Source organism: Kogia breviceps, chromosome 12 (genome assembly GCF_026419965.1).
Source record: "Kogia breviceps isolate mKogBre1 chromosome 12, mKogBre1 haplotype 1, whole genome shotgun sequence".
Taxonomy (NCBI): domain Eukaryota; kingdom Metazoa; phylum Chordata; class Mammalia; order Artiodactyla; family Physeteridae; genus Kogia; species Kogia breviceps.
This window is the reverse complement of record NC_081321.1, coordinates 23158824-23183707: the sequence shown is the minus strand read 5'-3', so window position 1 is coordinate 23183707 and position 24884 is coordinate 23158824. Positions and strand designations below refer to the sequence as shown.

At 36.1% G+C, this 24884-nt stretch overlaps 1 protein-coding gene across 1 annotated transcript in view; it reads left to right on the top strand.

The window, feature by feature from the left end:
• ERGIC2 (ERGIC and golgi 2) overlaps positions 1 to 19750 on the top strand; it is a 43472-nt gene extending 23722 nt beyond the window's left edge. The window contains exons 7-14 of the mRNA XM_059080117.2: positions 7072 to 7173; positions 8156 to 8251; positions 10257 to 10312; positions 11210 to 11308; positions 14875 to 14972; positions 17767 to 17929; positions 19001 to 19083; positions 19249 to 19750. Coding sequence (XP_058936100.1) covers positions 7072 to 7173; positions 8156 to 8251; positions 10257 to 10312; positions 11210 to 11308; positions 14875 to 14972; positions 17767 to 17929; positions 19001 to 19083; positions 19249 to 19311 — 760 coding nt within the window. The 3' untranslated portion in view covers positions 19312 to 19750. The remainder of the gene's footprint in view (positions 1 to 7071; positions 7174 to 8155; positions 8252 to 10256; positions 10313 to 11209; positions 11309 to 14874; positions 14973 to 17766; positions 17930 to 19000; positions 19084 to 19248) is intronic.
• Positions 19751 to 24884: the final 5134 nt, after the last annotated feature.

Here is a 24884-nt window from a genome sequence, read left to right as displayed (position 1 = left end):
TTTTGTTCTTCCTTCTCTAATTGCTTTAGGTGCAAAGTTACATTGTTTATTTGAGATGCTTCCTGTTTCTTAAGGTATGATTGTATTGCTATAAACTTCCTTCTTAGAACTGCTTTTGCTGTATCCCATAGGTTTTGGGTCGTCGTGTCTCCATTGTCATTTGTTTCTGAGTACTTTTTGATTTCCTCTTTGATTTCTTCAGTGATCACTTCGTTATTAAGTAGTGTATTGTTTAGCCTCCATGTGTTTGTATTTTTTACAGATCTTTTCCTGTAATTGATATCTAGTCTCATAGCGTTGTGGTCAGAAAAGATACTTGATACGATTTCAATGTTCTTAAATTTGCCAAGGCTAGATTTGTGACCCAAGATATGATCTATCCTGGAGAATATTCCATGGGCACTTGAGAAAAATGTGTATTCTGTTGTTTTTGGATGGAATGTCCTATAAATATCAAGTAAATCCATCTTGTATAATGTTTCATTTAAAGCTTGTGTTTCCTTATTTATTTTCATTTTGGATGATCTGTCCATTGGTGACAGGGGGGTGTTAAAGTCCCCTACTATGATTGTGTTACTGTCGATTTCCCCTTTTATGGCTGTTAGTATTTGCCTTATGTATTGAGGTGCGCCTATGTTGGGTGCATAAATATTTACAATTGTTATATCTTCTTCATGGATCGATCCCTTGATCATTATATAGTGTCCTTCTTTGTCTCTTGTAATAGTTTTTATTTTAAAGTCTATTTTGTCTGATATGAGAATTGCTACTCCAGCTTTCTTCTGATTTCCATTTGCATGGAATATCTTTTTCCATCCCCTCACTTTCAGCCTGTAAGTGTCCCTAGGTCTGAAGTGGGTCTCTTGTAGACAGCATATATATGGGTCCTGTTTTTGTATCCATTCAGCCAGTCTGCGTCTTTTGGTGGGAGCATTTAATCCATTTACATTTAAGGTAATTATTGATATGTGCATTCCTATTACCATTTACTTAATTGTTTCAGGTTGTTCTTGTAGGTCTTTTCCTTCTCTTATGTTTCTTGCTTAGAGAAGTTCCTTTAGCATTTGTTGTAAAGCTGGTTTGGTGGTGCTGTACTCTCTCAGCTTTTGCTTGTCTGTAAAGGTTTTAATTTCTCCATCAAATCTGAATGAGATCCTTGCTGGGTAGAGTAGTCTTGGTTGTAGGTTTTTTTCCTTCATCACTTTAAATATGTCCTGCCACTCCCTTCTGGCTTGTAGAGTTTCTGCTGAAAGATCAGCTTTTAACCTTATGGGGATTCCCTTGTGTGTTATTTGTTGTTTTTCCCTTGCTGCTTTTAATATGTTTTCTTTGTATTTAATTTTTGACAGTTTGATTATTATGTGTCTTGGCATGTTTATCCTTGGGTTTATCCTGTATGGGACTCTCTGTGCTTCCTGGACTTGGTTGACTATTTCCTTTCCTATATTAGGGAAGTTTTCAACTATAATCTCTTCAAATATTTTCTCAGTCCCTTTCTTTTTCTCTTCTTCTTCTGGGACCCCTATGATTCGAATGTTGGTGCATTTAATGTTGTCCCAGAGATCTCTGAGACTGTCCTCAGTTCTTTTCATTCTTTTTTCTTTCTTCTGCTCTGCAGTAGTTATTTCCACTATTTTATCTTCCAGGTCACTTATCCGTCCTTCTGCCTCAGTTATTCTGCTACTGATCCCATCTAGAGTATTTTTCATTTCATTTATTGTGTTGCTCATCGTTACTTGCTTCCTCTTTATTTCTTCTAGGTCCTTGTTAACTGTTTCTTGCAATTTGTCTATTCTATTTCCAAGATTTTGCATCATCATCACCATCATTATTCTAAATTCTCTTTCAGGTAGATTGGCTATTACCTCTTCATCTGTTAGGTCTGGTGTGTTTTTATCTTGTTCCTTCATCTGCTGTGTGTTTTTCTATCTTCTCATTTTGCTTATCTTACTGTGTTTGGGGTCTCCCTTTTGCAGGCTCGTATTTCTATCTATTTTTGGTGGCTGTCCCCAGTGGCTGAGGTTGGTTCAGTGGGTTGAGCAGGTTTCCTGGTTGGGGGGACCAGTTCCCCTGTTCTGGTGGATGAGGCTGGATCCCGTCTCCCTGATGGGTAGGTCCACGTCTGGGGGCGTGTATGGGGATGTTGGTAGCCTTACTGTGATTCTAGGCAGCCTCTCTGCTAATGGATGGGGCTGTAGACCTGTCTCGCTCTTTGTTGGGTATAGGGTGTCCATCACTGTTCGTTGCTGGTCCTTGAGTGAATCTGGGTCTTGGTGTTGAGATGGAGATCTCTGGGAGATTTTCGCCGTTTGATATTACGTGGAGCTGAGAGGTCTCTTGTGGACCAGTGTCCTGAGGTTAGTTCTCCCACCTCAGAGACACAGCCTTGACACCTGGCTGGAGTGCCAAGAGCCTTTAATCCACACGGCTCAAAACAAAAGGGAGAAAAAAGTAGAAAGTCAAGAAAGGAGGAAGGGAGGGAAGGAAGGAAGAAAGGAAGGGAGGGAGGAAGAAAGGAAGGAAGGAGGGAATAAAGAAAGGAAGGGGGGAGTAAGAAAGGAAGGGAGGAAGGAAGGAGGGAATAAAAGGAAGGGAGGGAGTAAGAAAGGAAGGGAGGAAGGAAGGAGGGAATAAAGAAAGGAAGGGAGGGAGGAAGAAAGGAAGGGAGGAAGGAAGGAGGGAATAAAGAAAGGAAGGGAGGGAGGAAGGAAGGAGGGAATAAAGAAAGGAAGGGAGGGAGGAAGGGAGGGAGGAACGAAGGAGGGAATAAAGGAAGGAAGGGAGGGAGGAGGAAAGGAAGGGAGGAAGGAAGGAGGGAATAAAGGAAGGAAGGGAGGGAGGAAGAAAGGAAGGGAGGAAGGAAGGAGGGAATAAAGAAAGGAAGGGAGGGAGGAAGAAAGGAAGGGAAGGAGGGAATAAAGAAAGAAGGGAGGGAGGAAGAAAGGAAGAGAGGGAGGAAGAAAGGAAGGGAGGGAGGAAGAAAGGAAGGGGGGGAGGAAGGAGGGAATAAAGAAAGGAAGGGAGGGAGGAAGAAAGGAAGGGAGGAAGGAAGGAGGGAATAAAGGAAGGAAGGGAGGGAGGAAGAAAGGAAGGGAGGAAGGAAGGAGGGAATAAAGGGAGGAAGAAAGGAAGGGAGGAAGGAAGGAGGGAATAAAGGAAGGAAGGAAGGGAGGAAGGAAGGAGGGAAATAGGAAAGAAAGGAGGGAAGAAAGGAAGAAAGAAAGGGGAGAAGACAAAATAAAGTAGGGTAAAATACAGTTATTAAAATAACAAAATAATTATTAAGAAGAAAAGTTTCTATTAAAGAAAAAAAAAAAAAAGACCAAAAAAAAAAAAATGACCAAAAAAAAAAAAATGGTCGGTCTAACCCCAGGACAAATGGTGAAAACAAAGCTACACAGACAAAATCTCACACAGCAGCACCCACATACACACTCACAAAAAGAAAAAAGGGGGAAATAATATATCTTGCTCCCGAAGTCCACTTCTTCAACCTGGGATATTTCGCTGTCTATTCAGGTTTTCCACAGATGCAGGGCACTTCAAGCTGACTGTGGAGCTTTAACCCGCTGCTTCTGAGGCTGCTGGGAGGGACCACCCCCCTCTCTTTGTTCGCACAGCTCCTGGGGCTCAGCCCTGGACCTGGCCCCGCCTCTGCGCGCAGGTCGTCCGAGGGCGTCTGCCCTTCGCTCAGAGAGGGCGGGGTCAAAGGAGCAGCGTTAATGGGGCAGCTGATTGGGGGGCTCCGGCTCACTCAGGCGGTGGGGGGGGGCACGGATGTGGGGCGAGTCCGCGGCGGCAGAGGCCGGCGTGACGCTGCACCGGCCCGAGGCGCGCCGCGCGTTTTCCCGGGGAAGCTGTCCCAGGATCCCGGGACCCCGGCACTGGCGGGCTGCACAGGCTCCCGGGAGGGGCGGTGTGGAGAGTGACCTGCGCTCGCACACAGGCCTCTTGGTGGCGGCAGTAGCAACCCTAGCGTCCCACACCCGTCTCTGTTGTCCGTGCCGACAGCCGCAGCTCGCGCCCGTTTCTGGAGCTCCTTTATGTGGTGCCCTTAATTCCCTTTCCTCGCGCCCCAGGAAGCGAAGAGGCAAGAAAAAGTCTCTTGTCTCTTCGGCAGCTCCGCGCCCGTTTCTGGAGCTCCTTTAAGCGGCGCACTTAAACCCCTCTCCTTGCGCAGCAGGAGGTAAAGAGGGAAGAAAAGGTCTCTTGCCTCTTCGGCAGCTCCAGACTTTTCCCGAACTCCCTCCCGGCCAGCCGTGGTGCACTAACCCCTTCAGGCTGTTTTCACTCTGCGAACTCCAGACCTTTCCCTGGGATCCGCCCGAGGCTCAGTTCCCAGCCCCGCCCGTCCCGGCGGGTGAGCAGACAAGCCTCTCGGGCTGGTGAGTGCCGGTCGGCAACGATCCTCTGCGGAATCTCTCCGCTTTGCCCTCCGCACCCTGTTGGTCTGCTCTCCTCCGCGGCTCTGAAGCTTCCCCCTCCACCACCCGCCGTCTCCGCCCGCGAAGGGGCTTCTAGTGTGTGGGAACCTTTCCCTCTCGGCTCCCTCCCACTGGTGCAGGTCCCGTCCCTATTCTTTTGTCTCTGTTTATTCTTTTTTCTTTTGCCCTACCCAGGTGCGTGGGGGGGGTTTCCTGCCTGAGGTCTGAGGTCTTAGGTCTTCTGCCAGCGTTCGGTGGGTGTTCTATAGGAGAAGTTCCACGTGTAGATGTATTTCTGATGTATCTGTGAGGAGGAAGAGTGATCCCCGCGTCTTACTCTTCCGCCATCTTCTCGCTCCCTCCGGGAGAGCTTTTAAAATTAAAGTTGAAATGAATGTATTGAACAAAATAACTGAATATTAGGTGTCTCTGGGCTTCTAGCGCTTTTAGTAGAGAGCCATCCAGAGATGAAATACATTACTTTATTCCAGAAATGTTAAAGTGAGAAGTCTCCTTTCATCTAGAATTTTATTTAGTGTTCAAGACTAGTAGTAAGTGAGAGAAGAGATTGTGTTTTTACTGTTAAAATGATAGACATTTTCCATCGTAGTATTTTCTACATCCTTTTATATATGGAATATAAGCCTGGGTATTTATTGGTGTATTTGAGGCAGAAGTTATACACGTACACACACACACACACATACACACACACACACACACACACAGTTTGGTGTCATCAACCTCCTTTCCCGCTGACCAAGAAATAAAAGTTGAACTCTGGAAATACAAGACATGCAAAAATATGAAGCTTTCAATTTCTGTTAGCATTAGATCTGAAGATTTTAAGTCTTTGTACATGTAAATCTGAAGATGGGATCTGGCCTCTTGAAGCTTCCTAGATTATCATGTTCTGCTTCTAAACAAATATTCTTGAATGGACTAGAGATGCCTAAGGCGTAACAACCTGAATAATGTGCATACCAAAACGTTCTTTACCCATAGAATTTACTAAAAGATATTTAAGTTTTCTTTCAGTTGTTCTGCTTTCTTAAAATATTTAGGATCCCAATTAATCTCTGTCCTTTAGTAAAAGGAAATCTCAAACCCTGGACATAGCCTTACTGATTACTGTTTTTTTATTTCTACTAAATTTACAGTATAAAAATGACTTTTTATTTTAAATAGGCCTGTTACCAGTGTTCTTAGTCGGTGGTGCATATGTATTTTATCATTATCCCTCACTTTCACTTCTAAAAAATGTTTATTATATCATTATGATGGGATGTGAAATATATTCTGATTTACATTTGCTTCTTCTTTAAGTTCCTATGTTTGTTAATAACTTTTCCAAGTTATTTATGTGTATGTATGTGTATATATATATATATATTTTTTTTTAAGACTTTTTAAGAGTAGTTTTAGGTTTACAGCAAAACTGAGTGAAAAGTAGAGTACCCAAATACTCCCTGCCCCCACCCGTGTACAGCCTCCATTGTTATTGATACCCCACACCAGAGTGGTACATTTCTTACAATCTATGCACCTACATGAACACATCATTATTGCCCAGAGTCCATAGTTTATGTTAGAGTTCACTCTTGGAGATGTACACTCTGTGAGTGTTAACAAATACATAATGACATGTACTCACCAGTACAGTACCTGTAGTTTTACTGCCCTGAAAATTCCCAGTTTTGTCTATTCATCCCTCCTTTCCCCCTGGGTATATAAAGATATAGATTAAAGGATATAAAATAGGATTATATCTAAAGATACAAAGTTATTGTTGAAAATGTTAGAAATATTAGAGAGAAGAAATACTTTTATTCTTGGTTTTGTTCTTCAGAATAAGTAATTTCATGAGTTATTGTAAATGTAACAATTTTGTAAAAAAAAAAAAATCTTCAAGCAACTAATGTGTTTTAGTGGCTAAGTATATTTAAAAAGAAAATCTAAGCATGAGTTCTCAAATGTATACTTTGTTCTCTGTAATCCTATACCTTATATGTTGATATTCTTTTTTAAAATTATAGGTAGAATATAATATTTTGTTTAGAATGGTCTTGTCATAGGATAAAGTTCAGGATTCTTTGGAAAAGGCAGACACTAGGTGATATTAAATGTCACTGTGGCCTGGTTTGTAATGAGAATTGGATACTCCCGTGTGGGTTTAACCCCCAGTAATCTGCCCCTTTAAGTCCATCACATCTATTATATGGCCCCTTATTTGTCTCATTCTTTGTATCTATAACACTTTATTCAATGCCTGACAAAAACTAAGAATTTTGTTATTGCTGCGTGCATGCATGAAAGGTGAATTTAGATATTCAGGTGAACAGAAGTTCTTTCTTGGTGACCTTGATTCCACCATTAATGGACATGTAATTAGTGTCCACACGTTCATTACTGATGGAATTAGACAGACTTAAGGAGCCCAGCTGTTAGACTTCTAGCCATACTCCCTCACTTTTCCTGCTTTCAAGGAAATGACCAAAGAATACTTGGGACTTTTAGAATAAAGTTATGTAATAATAAATGTATGGTTTAGCTAAGTCAAGTACCTGTGTTATTTTTAAAATAGTGTTGGCTTTCTTTGTGTGTCTTACTGTATTTTTTAACTATTGCTTGCTTGCTTTGTATTTAGGATGCTACAGCTAATTCAGAGTAGGCTGCAAGAAGAACATTCACTTCAAGATGTGATATTTAAAAGTGCTTTTAAAAGTACATCAACAGCACTTCCACCAAGGTGGGAGATTTTGTGAGACTATTAATAATTTATTGTGACATAATTTTAGTATTGGTTTACTCCTCTGAATCTTATATTTCTTAGAGAAAATGTAATCATTCTGTATGATGAGATGTCTTTTTTTTTGGCCGCACCATGCGGCATATGGGATCTTAGTTCCCCAACCAGGGGTTGAACCCGCGCCCCCTGCAGTGGAAGCGCGGAGTCTTAACCACTGGACCGCCAGGGAAGTCTCAATATGTCTTTTTTACTCTTAAATTTATGGCCTGTGATATTGATCAGGATTATCCCAAATATTATTGTCATTTAATTTTTCTCTTTTATGTGTGTATGGTATACCTTCATATAAAATTGTACTAGGTTTAAAGAACAAATTAATTTCATTTACCATTATGTGGATGTATAAACTTCGGATAGGAATTTCATGTTTTTATTTCACTTTTTGTCTCATTTATAGATTAGAAGAGCTGATATTTGGAAATGCTATAATCATGAAAATGATCATTTAAATTTAAAACTATACAGAGGTTTTACATTTGCTTAGGAAGAAAATGTTATTGTCTATTTGAAGTTAAGTGGCATGCCCTTCCCTTACTCATTCTTTTTCCCAACCCTTCCTGTCCCCTAAAGAACCAGAAACATGATAAAAGCATGTCTTTGTTGGATTAGTAATTCTTTACTTTTAATTTTTCTTCTCTCATTAGACTTAGTCCTCTGGTTAAATTTGAATAACTTTGAAATTTTATATTTGTGTAAATAAATATATATATATAATAATTATGTAATGTTTTTCATTTTGTAGATGTTTTTAAATAAATGTGTAGACTTCAAAAAACTGCTATTCTACTTTTGACATTTAGAACATTACCTAAAAATTGATCTTTAGGGATTTATTTTTCCCCTCTATAAAATTTTCTCACCAGAAATATGGTGACTATATTGAATATGCTGTAAGTAATTCTAATATATCTTGTTGTAACAGGGAAGATGATTCATCACAGCCTCCAGATGCTTGCAGAATTCGTGGTCATCTATATGTCAATAAAGTAGCAGGGAATTTTCACATAACTGTGGGCAAGTATGTTCTTTTCACTTACTGAAAGTACTTTAAACAAGTTGGCAGTTTGGTTAAAAGTAAATTCTTTGTTAATCAAATAATATATAACTAACCACTAAAGAACTCTTAAAATGTATATTTTTGATGTCTTTAGCCTTCAACCTCAGGATAGAGAAAACTACTAACTTTAAAAACTACTGCTTCAAAACAAAAGAAAAACAGTCATGTCATATTTCATATATTAAAGTATATAAGCTGTAGGTAAATATGAATTTAAACCTTCAGCTTGCCAAGTTTTAGTAGCCAGAAAGCTCTTACCTAGACATTTCATTAATTTGTTCATTTTGTTGGATATTAGGTTTTTGTTTTGTTTTTCCTTTTGGTGATCCTCATCAAAATATAATCCCTGATCAGTACGAGACAAGTATTTTGATGTAGTTAGAAATATGTCTGGGATAAAGTAAATTGGGTAAATGTTAAAGAAAAATATCAGACCACCTGCCTTGATGAGCAGAACCCAGCACAGAAACTGTCATATAATAAACACTTGGTAAATTCCTGAATGAATAAATAGATTCTCTGATTATCTCCTCTCTCTTTCTCTGCTTTTCTCCCTCCCTTCTTTCTTTCCATCTAGACTTGCAAAGGTAAACAATTCTTCATTGCAAAAGACATTTTTTGAGTACTTGCTATGTGCAGAGTACCACGCTAGATACTAAAGATGAAACCATGAAAAACAAGGGTTTTTGCCCTTATGATGCTGACATTGTATGAGAGAATCTGAATTTTAAACAGTGAATTACACTAATAATTATTTAATTATAGTTGTATTGAAGTTATAAAGGAAAACTGTGGTGGATAAGAAACTATATAACAAGGTACCTGACTTACTCTGCAAGTCAGTGGAGGCTTTATTGAGGAACACCTTTGAATACTAATGGAGATTAGGAATTTTATATATAAAAGGAGAGAATGGCATCTAGACTGAGGGAAAGGCCATAAAGCAGGACAGAGCATGGCTGGAGATTTTTTAAATATATAGAGACAGCATTAGGCTTCTATGCAAAATTATATCAGTGTTTACAGTGATCAGATCAAATCAGGCATTTGCTTTGTCTTTGTTTTTGTTTTGTTTTCTTGGCCGTGCCACATGGGTTGTAAGATCTTACCTCCTCAAGCAGGGGTTAAACCCAGTCCCTTGGCCGTGAAAGTGCTGAGTCCTAACCACTGGGCTGCCAGGGAATTCCCCCCTTTGTCTTTGTTATCCCACTCTTCTTAACATTCATGTTTTGTTGTTTTGTTACTGTTGCCAGGACCTATTCTCTCCATCCCCAACCTGTAGATGGGAACCTTAGAATTTCTTGGTATCATATAGTCAACAAATAATAGTTGGCTCAAAGAAATTTAGAAGGTTTTATTGCACTTCTGGATACAAACAATGTCCTACTCCAAAACTAACTGAAAGGGAAACGTTGACAAATATTGTAAGAACTTCTATATTTTGGCCTTTGTTCTCAGTGTCACTTACCTCTCCATGTGATAACTCATATTATCAATAAGAGAGGCCAAATGGAAAAGCATTTGGTTTGTATCCTATCCTTATCATATCTGGGATTTTGAAAATAGGGAATGTCAACTCTAAATCCCAGTTAAGCAAAATGTTATCTTCCAGCAAAAATACCTGGATTCCAAAAAGTAACTCAATTGCTACTACTACTATAATTTGAATTTCATTAATAAGTTTGTGAAAATTTGTTTTCTCTCGTTATGTATAATATCTTCAGTTTTGCATCTTGGCCCACAAAACTTAAAATATTTACTGTCTGACTCTTTACACAAAACGTTTGCCAACCCCCAGTTTATTGCATTACTGAGATGAGATTTACCTACTTAAATCATGGGCCAAGTATGTTGTTATATTATCTTATACTAAGAAAATTATATAACTTAGGAAAGATTCCCTTTATGATTTTAATTAGTTATGTATTTAAATGTTATTACTTTAATCTTTTTTTCCTCCTTTCAGGGCAATTCCACATCCCCGAGGTCACGCACACTTGGCAGCACTTGTCAACCATGACTGTAAGCAGCTTCTGAAATTTCTTTCTGTGAAGATGTCCTTGCAAAAAAAGCGTGTTTTTTAACGTTTAGTGCAGCTGTGAGGTATGGTTTTGGAAGTGGGGTATGCCGAAAGAAGATATCTGAAGGAGAAAATAAATGATCTAACTTATTGACTAATCCATTTTCTCTTGTCTTTAAGCTACCTATATTTCTTTTTAGTCATAGCTCAGAAGTTGCTGAGGTAGGGAGAAGCAGCCTTGTTGTGCTTTATATCACTTAGTACACATTTCTGCTAATTTTTTTTTTCTGATAGTTTTTACAGATAATGAAGAGAATATATTTGAAACTTGTTTCAATATGTAAATTTAAATATGGACATTTACACCCATATATACAGTATTCAAGTTAGTTTTGTGTAATGATTATCATAAAACTTAGTTTTTAAAGTCTCCTTTAGACAACAAAAACAAGTAATAAATTCCATAAAAAACAAGTTTAGTTACATAAGTGTGCTAAAGCAATAGTGTGTATTAAAGATATATCTGATCAGTTTCATGGACATCATCTCAGTTCTTCTAACACAATCCTGTTTCTATATGATGATTTGGACTAGAAAAGACTTATTTTTTTGTTTATCAGAATTAGATGTCATATTATTTTTAGATATTAATTTGTATATAATTATGTAATTTGCGATACAGCATTTTATCAGAATGTGTTTACCTCCGTACATATAATTCCCACATATTTGCATGCATTTTTCTTAAAATAATATGGTTTTAAATACTATATTATACCAGCAGATTTTAGATATTTTCATTTGAGAATAGGTAAGAATGTGAACTAATCTGTAACATGTAGTTTTGAATAATTTCTCTGCTTAATTGGGTATTTGTTTTTTTTTTTTTTGCCTCTTAGCTTACAATTTTTCTCATAGAATAGATCATTTGTCTTTTGGAGAGCTTGTTCCAGGAATTATTAATCCTTTAGATGGAACTGAAAAAATTGCGTTAGATCGTAAGTATTTAATAATTACTGTTATAATTTGCATGTAGGCAAATTGTTCTTATAACTTTGATATTAATACATTTTAAATAACCCTCTTCCTAACCCCCTTGTAACAGATAAACAGATAAATCTTGAAGTGGTTTAAATGGCTGATCATCTTTAAGTGGAGATGTGTGTAAGAGAATTTGTTCTAGTAGTGGATGAATTTTAAATGGTAAAAAATGAGCCATGGAACAGAATAAGAAATTAGTCAGAAGTAATCAGGAGGAGTAGAATTTAAAAGCTCTCTAAATATATGAAAGGTTAATGTGTTAAGAGGGCATAACTGCTTTTCCATATTCAACAAAGAAAGAATAAGAACAAAAGAAAGTTTGAACATTATAAGAAGAATTTTCTTTTTTGCATAGGTTCAGAGTTCTAAAATCTATACTATATTTACCATATCAGAAACCTCTCTAGAGAATTTTACAAACATCAGAAACCTAGAGTTTTCCTAGAATGGTTTGGTATTAACACAGTCAGAAGTAGTACAGATACCTTTTATTACTGTTTGTTTTAACCATCTATTCCATTTAAAATTTCAGTTTATGCAAATATGGATGGATTATTTCCTTAATTTTGTAGCAAGTTATCTGTTCTCATGTTTTTTGAAGATTTTTGGTAGCCTTTCTTCTTAAATAGTCATATTATATGATATGCCTTAAGGATGTCTAAAGCTTCCTGTGCCACTAGGAATTCTAGCCTTTGCAAAACTGTAATTAAGGATTTCATTTTTTATTAATTCAAATAGATTTATTAATGTTCTTTTCAGTATTTTACTCTTTTAGCATAGTGTTGTAATCAGATACATTAAAGATGTTTTATTTAGAATTCATGAGTATTTTATGTTTGTGTGGGAATGTTTCACTCAAGGAAGCTTGAGTGTACTAAATTTGGAAGTGTGTGAGTAGAAACATTCTGAGAATTATAAGCTTTGTTCTGTGTAATCTCATCTTTAAGTATGTGTTCATTCTACACCAAAATATATTAAATATTACAAGAGATGCTCAATTGAAAACATGTTGGTTAATACTTTGTTTCAAGATGCCGAAATGAACTATACATTTTTGTAAAGAAGCAGATCTAAATATGAACGATTAATTTTCAAAAGGCTCTTTAAATTGACATGTTCAGGAAGACTAAGAGGTGTTTAGAGTTATTTTATAAAATGGCATGAGATGAATGTCAGTAGGTTATTTAAAGCTTTAAAGCAGGTATACTCTTCTCCTTCCTTATATATGTTCTATTGGGCCTCTTTTTCGAAAAAGAAAAAATTCAGCATTACAGATCTGTTGGATTCAGGTAACTATCCCCTCCTTCATGTAGGAATTTTGAGGGGATTACTTAGCAGTGACATCTTTAATGCTGTGCAGATTTGGACAGACCTATAACCTTTGGAACAATTTGCGGCTTGCAACAAAATCTAATGCAAGAGCATTTTTCCCCCTGCCTGGCCATTAAGTTATCTAACAGAGTTATATATTAGACAAATAGGTCTTCAGCAGTTCTCTCTCCATAGCTTAAAAGGTTTCCAATTTTCCCTGTCACGTTTCTTTGACCCCCATTGGCTACTATTCATTGCATTGGATTTCATTCTGCCCGTGGTGAGATTTCCTGTGTCTCTCATTTTTTCCCTCAGGTCTAATTATCCCACCCATGTGTACAGCATTGGTTATAACCTCACCACTCTCAATTTCATCTTCTTTTTCATAAATACTTCATACTTGAACACCTTCTTCTCCGCTCATTTTTAGCTTGTTATTTTTGTTATGATGTAATAGAGATATTTGTAAAACATCTCAAAAATAAGCACAGGGGCTTCCCTGGTGGCGCAGTGGTTGAGAGTCCGCCTGCCGATGCGGGAGACACGGGTTCGTGCCCTGGTCCGGGAGGATCCCACATGCCGCGGAGCAACTGGGCCCGTGAGCCATGGCCGCTGAGCCTGCGCGTCCGGAGCCTGTGCTCCGCAGCGGGGGAGGCCACAGCAGTGAGAGGCCCGCATACCGCAAAAAAAAAAAAAAAAAAAAAAAAAGCACAGATTGAGCAGTTCACTTTACATCAGAGAACAACTCAAAAGATGAAAGATCGTCCACAATTGATAAGCCATTTATTGGTGGTGGACAAAGTTGACAAGTTTTGCTCTAATATTATCTGTGGTAATATTTAGGATTTAAGTTGAAATTAATAATAGAACTGGCCAAAAACTGTTTTATGTTTTTGAAAGTTATAGTGGTACAAGTGGTAGTTATAGTGGTAGGTGAAATAAGAAATGGTGAAGTTGAAACAGGCTTTGCTTTATATTTTAGAAACTTGTTTAATGTTAGTGTTGAAGAGACCATTATTACTCTTACCTCTCCCTTCTATCTACAATTTTACCTTTCCCTCTCCTATTCTGAATTACACTGAGATAAGAGACAGAGAAATTGAACTGATGGAAATAAAAATAAAAATTAATTCATGCTAGACACATAAAAGTACATACTGTATACCTCCATTTATATGCAATTTTAGAATAGGCAAAACTAGTCTGTAACAAAGAAGGTAGATTAGTGGTTGACCTAGGACCAGAGGTAGAAGGGGTTGACTGAAAAGGGGTTCAAAGGAACTCTTTGGGGTGATTTAAATGTTTTATATTTTGATAGTGGTGGTGATCGTATGGATAAAAACGTTTGTCAAAATTTATCAAACCATACATTTAAAACATATATTTTATTCATGTACTCAGTTATCATAGACAATTATCACCATGTGACGTGAAGTACATCGCAAACATAATGAGGCCCTATTCACTTACCTAGCTGAAACTATAGATAGATATATCTAGTTCTAAATTTTCTGGAACGTAGGCCTAGAGAATTAACATGTTTTGTATTATGTGAATTGTTAATTGTTTAAAATTAATTAATAATTAGTAATATACTGGTGTTTATGACTTGTATTAAACCTATAAATGCCTAATGACTATATAAATATGATCATTTTGATTACATAGTAACACCAGACCATCATTGAGTAGTTTCTTTGCTTATTTTCCTACTGTGGTATTGATTCTTCGTATTTATCCAAAGGCTACATTTTGGTTTATATATCCAATAGCTAATTCAGTTTTGATTTATTTATTTCTGTTCAGATATTAGTAGAAACTGAAAATGTGTCTTGTGGTGGTTATGCTATTATAACTTTATTTTTATTAGTTTCTGTACTATAAAGAAATGCTTTTATTTTCCATATTTTATAAAAGGATGATAATGATTATAAAGGATATCTAACTAGACAACTAGCTTATCTTTTTTGACATCTTCTAATAGATGTTTGTGTGTGTCTTTGTGACTATTTTATGCTTACTGAGAACTTGTTTTACCAAGTATGAATATATTGCTTTCATTGATTCTTTTACAATATTTTTTTGTTAGACATTAAGTTATAAGTAGCATTAAATTTCAGATTAGATGTATTTAATAGAAGGCTGATGTATTTGGCAGTAGTTTCATTGCTACTGGATTGATGAAAAAAACTACATTTTGTTTTTATTCTAGACAACCAGATGTTCCAATATTTTATTACAATCGTGCCAACAAAACTACATACATATAAAATTTCAGCAGACACCCATCAGTTTTCTGTGACAGAAAGGGTAAGTTGTTAAAGCATTTTATAGTCCCACTACAAAATTAGTTTGGAGTTTCAGGTAATGCCCTCCCCCATTTAAAATTTGAAATGCATTGACATTTTGTTTTAAGTCAATAAAATATCAGAAATGGGTATTAAGCATATTATAGAGTAAGGAAAGAAGTAGATTTTTAAAATCTGGAATGTTTTCTGTTCAATTAGTAAAAAATTATTAAACTCTGATATTATTGTACTCTTAATATCTTAATATTTAATGTTTTCCCATGTATTGGTATAAGCAGTTTTTTTAATCTGCCAGCAGATTTTCTGATTTCTCTGTTATTTATTTTTTAATTAATGTATCTACCCTGGGACACACATGGTTATTGCGACTCAGATAGCAGATTTAGAGCGTTTGCCTTCCTAAGTTAGGGCTTCATAGTCATCTAATTGAGAGGACAGACGTTCTGCAACCTTAGGGTGGAGTGGCCTTATAAGTAAATATTGATAATGAGAAGCAGAATTTTGGAATTGGGCAGTTTAACAGATTTCTCACCTACTCTGGGACCATGTTTTCTTTCTTTCATTCTTTTTGTTGTTAATTTTTTATTTTTATAAGCTATGTTTTCTTATTGTGTTCAAGAATGGTGAATATTCAAATACTAGTATCCAGAAGAATTCCAGAATTTAAGTGCTTTTAAAAATTTGCTTTATTCCATATGAAATTTTCCTTTGATAGTCTTATAACTTATGTTGACTATGTCCTCAGTAATTGTACAGTTTTCCTTATTCTTGGGAAATTAAATACTAAAGTTTTTAGGGGTGAAGTGTCATGTGTTTATAACTTTTCAAATGGTTTAGGAGGAAAAATTAAGTATGTGTAAGTGTGTGTGTGCGCATGTGCACGCTCACATACAGAGAGAAAGAGAAAAGAGGTAAAGTGTCTACAAGTTTATATTGTGCTTTTTAGCATTTCCTTATGGGTGGGGAGATACCATTTCTCATTAAGTTTGGCAACACCTGAAGGTCAGGCAGTCTACACAGCAGCACGACTTTGGGGGAAACAGGCATGCATACATTGCTAAGGAAGTGCAAAATGGCATAGTCTCTTGGAAGGGAGTTTGGCAATATCTCCAAAATGACATATGCATTTACCTTTTGACCCAGCAATACCACTTCTAGAAATTAAATCCAAAGATATGGTGGAAAAAAAGTGATGTTGTATATGAGATTATTCGTTTTGTTACTTGTAATGGCAGAAGACTGGAAACAACCCAAGTGATACCTTGACACAATGGAGGGACATGCAACTTTAAAAAAGAGAGAAAGAAAGATATCTATGTATTGATATGAAATTATCTCCAGGATGTGTTTTAAATAACAAAAGTAAATTAACAAGAAAAAAAAATAGAATCCCAGAGCATTTGACATTTGTGGGGTGTGTTAGTACTGATAGGACAACTACAGTAGTTGTATTTCACTTTAAAAAAAAAAAGGAGTAACTGGAGTTGGTAGAGTGGAGGATGAGAAGGACAGGGCTGACCTTCACTGGTCCTAGACCAAAAGTGAATCATTATGAGTCTTTTGTTATGTAGATACTGTGATCCCTAAAACAATATCCACTCACATAGGTGGTGACAATATATTTATAATTTTGGCAAAATATTGAACTTATCAGAGAACTTTAAGATGAAGTCACTTTATATTGGAAACTTGATCAGTGGCTTATAAGGCTCTGTTGTGCTAATAGGCAAAGAGGTTTTGTAATGCCCACATGAAATTGTTTTAATTTCCCGCGTTACTTGTCTTCCTAAAGCGTGCAGTTTAGTTACAGCTTAGTAAAAACAGGTAGGGCCTGACACAACAGTCATAACAAAGCACTGTGGTAGCGTAGTTGTTTCATGCTATAATCGAAATTTATTAGAAATTTGCAAACTTGAGTTTTGAAGTGTAAACAGAATGGAATGAAACAATATATTCTCAGTGTGCACACTGTGGTAGGTTTATAATTTTCGTTACACTCCTTTCAAGAAAAATTTCCTTTAAAAACTGAGCCAGTAGCTCAGATAATTGATATCTTTCAAATTAATGTATTATGTTTTCTTCCTGTACTCTATCTCATGTAGTTTAAAATGAACAACAGCAATTGAATTTTTTTTTTTTTTTTTTCCCCCGTACGCGGGCCTCTCGCTGTTGTGGCCTCTTCCGCTGCTGTGGCCTCTTCTGCTGCGGAGCACAGGCTCCGGACGTGCAGGCTCAGCAGCCATGGCTCACGGGCCCAGCCACTCCGCGGAATGTGGGATCTTCCCGGACCAGGGCATGAATCCGTGTCCCCTGAATCGGCAGGCGGACTCTCAACCACTGTGCCACCAGGGAAGCCCTGAAATTGGTTTTAAATCTTATCATTCAAATGACAGGAAGTAGATAGAATTATTTTGTAAATTCTTAGCAAAGAAATAATATAAAAAGTATGTCAAAATAGGAATGTAGTTTTCATTGATTTGGTCAATGAAGAATGTGCCATATAAACTCTTGAGTTTAGTAGAAACCTTGTAGTATGTAAAGTGACCTTTTTGAGAAAATAGTAAAAAATGATTGTTCTTTTGATTGCTTCAAAAGCTAACCATACAAAAAATACAGAATAATTTGCTTATTTCTGGAGAGCTTGGTCTAGTAGGACAATTCATAAAGAGATTTGGATGTCCCTCTTGTTCAGGAGGGCTGGAGGGCTTCATATTGACTGTATACAAGTAACCTAATGATGTGAATCCTGTTTGTCTCTTCCTCCTATCTCTCCCCTTCCTTTTGCCTTCCTTTAGGAACGTGTCATTAACCATGCTGCAGGCAGCCATGGAGTCTCTGGAATTTTTATGAAATATGATCTCAGCTCTCTCATGGTGACAGTTACTGAGGAGCATATGCCATTCTGGCAGTTTTTTGTAAGGCTTTGTGGTATTGTTGGTGGAATCTTTTCAACAACAGGTTAAGATTCATTCCTTTTTTTGTCTAATTTCTAAAAGTTCTCCTAACAGTAAAAATCAAGATGCTTTTACTTAAAAGGGGAAAGAAATATACACAGTCTCATGTTTTGATACTTAACTTTTTCTTTAAGATTTAATTTCAAACCTCAAAAATTGTATTGATTAAGCGTTACACATAACTAAGTTCACTGCATTCAGTGATTTACAGGAGATTACTTAGTGTGCTAGAGAGAGCCTAGAATTGGACCCAAGTTCTGTCATTTACATGGTGATAGCTTTGTGTAGGTCACCTAAATTTTCTGAAATTGTTTTCTCTATATAAAGATGAGAATAATAATATCTAACTTGCAAGTGTGTTGTAGGATTAGATGAGAAAATGCCTAGAAATAGTAGATACTTTGAATGTAAATTTTCTTTTTCAGTTAAGGTATTTTTAACTGTACACAATGTAAAATTGTATTTTATAGTATGTTGAACTATAAAATATGTGAAACCAAATTTTTTAGTCAGTAATGTTTTTATGACTTTTGGTCTTTTCGCCCTAAGATTATGGGATTCTCTTAAAGATAACTTGCAGAATTGTAATTGTGAAATTTTGAGAGTTAAGTATAATAGATAAGGAAATAGTTCCTTTTATGTCCTAACCTCTATTTAATATTACATGGAGTTTATATAGTTTGAATTATATTTTTTAAATGGATGAATAGCTTTGCTTATGAAAGTTTTTGTCACTGCTTTATTTAGATTCATTTAAATTTGTGGTGCTAGTAGTATTTATTTTTCAAAATTGTGTAGGTGTGAGACATATTAAGCACCTTTGAAAAGATTGCTTTGTCAAGGTCATGAATTATGTGGCTTTGTGATTTTGAAAAAAAATTCATTTATTTTAAAATTCAGTTGTTTTGATATTGTTGACTGTGGAAGTGAATAAAGCAAATTGTTTCCTTCCTTATCTATTCCTTTATAATAGTTTTTTTATTCTTACTTCCAAAATTAGGAAATGAATAACTTAGGGAGAAATTTCATTAAAAGCATAATTTAATTAAAAACATAAACTTATTTTTTATTACAGGCATGTTACATGGGATTGGAAAATTTATAGTCGAAATAATTTACTGTCGTTTCAGACTTGGAGCCTACAAACCCGTCAATTCTGTAAGTGGTGTAGTATAAATGGTGCTCATCTCTAAGTCATAGTATCATTGCTAAATCTAAATAGTAGCTCTTGGTGCCCAGAAATTGCCCAGAATAAAGTGTTGTGTTTAGAGGAAATAGTGTAAGGAGTAAAACTAATGCTTCGGTCTTTTTGTTCCTCCCTAGATTCCCTTTGAAGATGGCCACACAGACAACCACTTACCTCTTTTAGAAAATAATACACATTAGCACCTCCCAAGTAAAGGAGAAAAACTTTTTGTCTGAGACGTAAAACCTTTTTTAATAATAAAATATTGTGCAATATATTCAAAGAAAAGAAAATATGAATGAGAAGCAGGAATAACCCTAGGGAAAAAAAAAAAAAGAAAAGAAAACCCAAACTGAAATCCTATATGTGTTGTGTCTGTTACAAATGTCCTAGAAGAAATTATGCAGCTAATCTAATCAGTGAATAAGCCCAACTGGAATATTGCATTGAAGATGACCCCTTCTGATATTTTCATAGCAAACGGCAGTATCGAAATCAAACCTTGCTTCTTGATGACAAAGAGCCTGAAGGAAGAAGTCAAACCACATCTAAAGAAAATAGCATTGATAAGTGCAAATGTTTGCATCTGTTTGTTTTTAAAAGATATATCAGAATAAAATATGTAAAACATGTGGAAAACTAGTCTAGACTTTAAAAAGTGTGGTCAGGTCACATTGTTAATAAAGGAAGAGAGGGAGGGGCCCCTGTGTTATAGCCATATTACTGTTAAGCCATAACGACAAGACCATTTATTCAATAATTCAGTCTTAGGACGGTTACTGCTTTTCTTTAAACTCTGGTGATTGACTTTTCTGATCAGGTCAAGGTCATGAAAGACTAAGGTGAATTCTTACAGGGGCAGGTACATAGATGCTATACTATGTAATAGAGGTATCATTCACAGACTATATAGTGAGCACTTATACAGGGAGAAGAAAGCACATGTTTAAAAAAGATGGTAAGTTTCCTAATCTGATCCTTATTATTGGTATACTTTGGGAACGGGGTGAGTAATAAAAAGATCAACTACTAATGATGAAAATTACCAGTCTGTAAAAGATTAGGAGGATAAGTAGCATATTTTGTGTGTGTTGTGGTGAGTGGGCAACAGGGTAACTTTAAATAAAATAGAAGTATGAGGCAAATATTTAAGTAAGACAAGATAACGTCAGATCTGAGAGATTATAATATTAAACAATGTCCGTTAAACTGTAAAACTGTATTATCAAAGAAGTATCTGCATTCAGAATGTCCTGAATGTGATTGATTCTGTATTAGATTGTGTTGGTCTAGCTTTCTTACTATTTAAGGATGGATTTTAAATTTATAGACTATAAAAGATTGAAAATAATGAGAGGGGTATATCACTCAGGTGCTGTTAAAAACTAAATTTGGAATATGTGTGCCAATATCATTTTTCTTTTTGTAATACTTGATAGTAGAAGAATCATCAACCAATCCTCATGGTTTAAGTCACTTAGGAAAATGGGGAGACAAAATTCCAGGTAAGTAACAAGGCCAAGATTAAAAGACAAGATTTAAAATGGTGGTTTTTAGAGAACAGGGCATCACGCATTAGAGTTTTTCAAATTGCATTATTTTAAAAGATAAAAGAAAGGTCAAACAGTTGGGGCAGATAATGTAATGGAGAGAAGGAGAAATACTGATAAAACTACTTTTCATTCAAGCTTATGTGGAATGGTATTTTGCAGATAATAACAGAAGTATCATTGTTTAAGATATACAGTTTATCATTGAGCCATTAAATTAACTGATTAATATAGGTAACAAACATGCTTTGAAAGGTTTTTGAATTTAGAAAATTCCAAATAATGAATGGTTATCTCCGTATTTCTGATTTCTTTTCTTCAGATATTATTTCCAGTGAAGGTAGACTAGGAAAAGGAATTTTAATTAGAGAGAATTAAAGTTTTAGCTGTTTTAGCATGAATGTCGGTTCTGTGAATCTGCTTGTCAGAAAGTTCAATTAAGTTTCAGGGTTTTTTTTTTTTTTAATAGGAGGAAAAATATTGATTTAGAATTATTTCAGTTAGGATTATGACAGTTAAGTATCTTTAAGAAGGATTTTTAAAATTATTCTGGTACTTATATATGATTTTTAATTGTTTCCATGTTTTCCAAATACCATATTAAAATTTTAATGGAATTAATCTGTCCCATTAAAACTGACTATAAAAGGAATTTCTTTGAAGCAAAATCCTACTTTGCCATTGATTTTTTCCATTTTAAAAGTTAAGAAAGGTTTCCACCTGAAACTCCTCAAATAGAGTCAGATTTTGGGCAATCGAAGCATTAAGATTCTGACCAGCCCTTTGTCTGATGAATGAGGAAGAACACGTGCATGTTAGGATCTAGTAGGAGTTTCTGACCCCTCACCAAGTGTTTCTTTTCCGTTGCAGAGAACACCGTACTGGCCTATTATGTAGCTTTGGTGTGTGCCTGGGGTGCCTCCAGTAGGATACCCAACTTTATTACTCAATTCTCTTTATTTTATTAGGGCATTCATAATATCTATGTATACATATTCCATCCTAAATATTCTTAAGAGTTGAGATCTCAAATTATGTGAAATGTGTTTTTTTTAAGCTGTGTTTGCATATATTGGCCTATAAAAGGAGATGAAACGTTTAGGTGAATAAGTCTCTGCTACAGTATTTGTACACCTCAGACTACCTCTTGGTAAAAGCTTCTCAATATGAGAAATACAAAATTATTTCTAATTCTCAACTTAGGTGATTAATACTATAGTTTTCTCATATACATTTTATGATATAAAGCACTGAATTTTTATAATAAATAATTTACTAGTGCAGACAAAGTTTACAATCTTTAATACTAACTTAACTTTGGAATTCATAAAGAAATGACTAAGATCTCCTAATTTTTTTAATGGTATAAGTAACATATGTTATGCATTGTCTTTTTATGTCTTAGTAATTCAAGTAACAAAAAGTAAATTTATATGCAACCCCCTTGCTTCAAAATGTAAAATTTTGAATCTTAAACTTCAGTTCGAGATGCGTATTTTTGAATGTTCAAAAATTACTTAGGGGCTTCCCTGGTGGCGCAGTGGTTGAGAATCCGCCTGCCGATGCAGGAGACACGGGTTCGTGCCCTGGTCCGGGAAGATCCCACATGCCGCGGAGCAACTAAGCCCGTGAGCCATGGCCGCTAGGCCTGCGCGTCCGGAGCCTGTGCTCTGCAACGGGAGAGGCCACAACAGTGAGAGGCCCGCATACCGCAAAAAAAAAAAAAAAAAATTACTTAAACATGAGCCTTAGGATCTTTAAAATCTCATCATGCCCTTTAACTTAGTACTTAAATTCCTCCCTTTCTGTTTGCAGCTGTAGCAAACCTTCAAAGTGAGTCACCTTTTGTCATCACTGTTCAAATAGATCACTATTTGTTCACTACCTTATGGTATGATGCCTGGAGTAATACCCAAGTTACTTCTTTATTGTAGTTCCGCCCCACCCCTTTTGAAATATTTTAGTGACAATATCACTTAGCATTATTTTAAGAGTAGGAAACAAACTGCCTTGGATTTTTTGGTTTTCTTGTAGTTTTTTTATTGTGTTGTTTTAAGAGAAAAAACCACAAAAAACTCATTTAGTGTCTCAATCCTGAACAATTGGACTCTAAATAAAATAACTTGTACAACAACTTCTTTGTCCCTTTACGATCATGTACCCCCAAAAAAGCCTCAGTTCCTCATATTTTTCTTTTTCCTTCTAGGAAAACTACAGCAATCTTTACCACTCACTTACATTTCCTTTGCTTCAGATGGAGTTAAATTGCTGTATGAGATTGGATTTATTCTGTATTTTTCGTGTTATGAATGGACGAGTGATGAAAATTGAGCAGTTGACAAGTTTATAAACCTGTAAGCAGATTATAATCAGCAAAACATTTAATAGTTTTGTTTCAGCAACTCCAAGTTGTACTGGATATTTATCAAAAGAAATTAGATGAACAATTCTTCCAAACATCATAACTCATTTATGCTATTTGTGTAATAATTTTAAGGTAAAACTCAGAATGAGAAGGTGTGGGGGGAAAGTGTACATTGATGAAAGCTACATACTAAAGCAGACCTTCAGCAACACGGCATATAATTATGTAATGAATATTTCATAAATTCTGTTTCCAAGCAACTGTGCAAGTCAATTTGGTGAGTTATTGTATTATACTTACCTTTAATTTCTTTAAGATATTTTTCTAGGATTGATGAAAGTTCCCCAACCCCACATCTCCCCAACCGATTCACAGTTCCAGCTTGGAACTGCTATTTCAAATAAAGTTAGGGACACACCTAAAATGTTTACCGGTGTGTTAAGAGAGCTGTTTCTAGCTATTAAAACTCAATTTCAGTTAAGTATCCTTTGTCATAATTGTATCTACACCTCACAGGGCATTCCTGTCTTTCAAGCCAGTTACATCCCTAAAACCAGCAATTTCTAATTTTATTTTGTAATTTTAAAAATAATTATTTATTTTTGGCTGCCTTGGGTCTTCGTTGCTGCGCGCGGGCTTTCTCTAGTTGCAGTGAGCAGGGGCTACTCTTCGTTGCGGTGCGAGGGCTTCTCATTGCGGCAGCTCTCTTGTTGCGGAGCATGGGTTCTAGGCGCCTGGGCTTCAGTAGTTGTGGCTCGCGGGCTGTGGAGCGCAGGTTCAGTAGTTGTGGCGCACGGGCTTAGTTGCTCCACGGCATGTGGGATCTTCCCGGGCCAGGGCTCGAACCCGTGTCCCCTGCATTGGCAGGCGGATTCTTAACCACTGTGCCACCAAGGAAGCCCTATTTTGTAATTTTTAAAAATATTTTTAAAAAGTAATCTAGGCAGTGAGCATTTTTCCATATTTCTGGGCACATGGAACAGTCATTACTTTTTACTCTAGGCAGTTGCTTATGTTCCTAGAATATAATTATTAGATTTGCATTTACAGAGAAAAATAGCTGTGTGGAAGTTTGCATGTGATTCACATGAACTTTAAAAATTATTGATGTTTTTGGAAGCTTTATGCTGACATACTTTATTATGTTCACTGTGAGATAACACACTATTTGGGTATTAGTCCCTTCTCAGATCAGTCTGTTTACCTTGAGATTCTAAATCAGTTTATTAAAGTGAGGTGTTAACTGGAGATGACGTTAGTTTAGTATAAAATTGTGAGAAATGTTCTTCTGATTTGTGTGCTCATCTGCCTCAACTTTTTCTAGTATTAATTGCCTCAGATGGTGACTGTCTTCAACTCTGTTATGTTTGTTACTGTATCATATATCTTATGGGTGCAGAATATAGGGATTACCAAAACTTCTTTTTAAACATAACCTTTTCTTTGTCCTCACTGTCCCCTTCTTCCCAAAAGTATAAGGTTCTTTCTCATTGGAGTGTATATATTAGGAACTCAAGTTACTGTCACTTGGTCTTGATGTGAAATAACTAGGGATTTTCTTTCATGCAGATACCTGCTTTTACTGCTTAATCAATCATCACAAGAGAACTTTATTCATGTCATTTCGCTAATGTCACGGGTAGAACATGCTTCAACATGTAAAGGTAACCCTATTAATGATGTCTGAAAAAAATGAAGCGTTATGGGTATGTGTTAATTTATATTCAACTGGTAGTTTCTTTAGATTATGTCATTTTTCTAGGGAGGAGGCAGGAGATCAACTGCAGCAGTCAGCAGTTAAACACTAGAAGAGAGGAAACCATTTTTTAATTCAAATTTTCATTTAATCAAGTCAAAA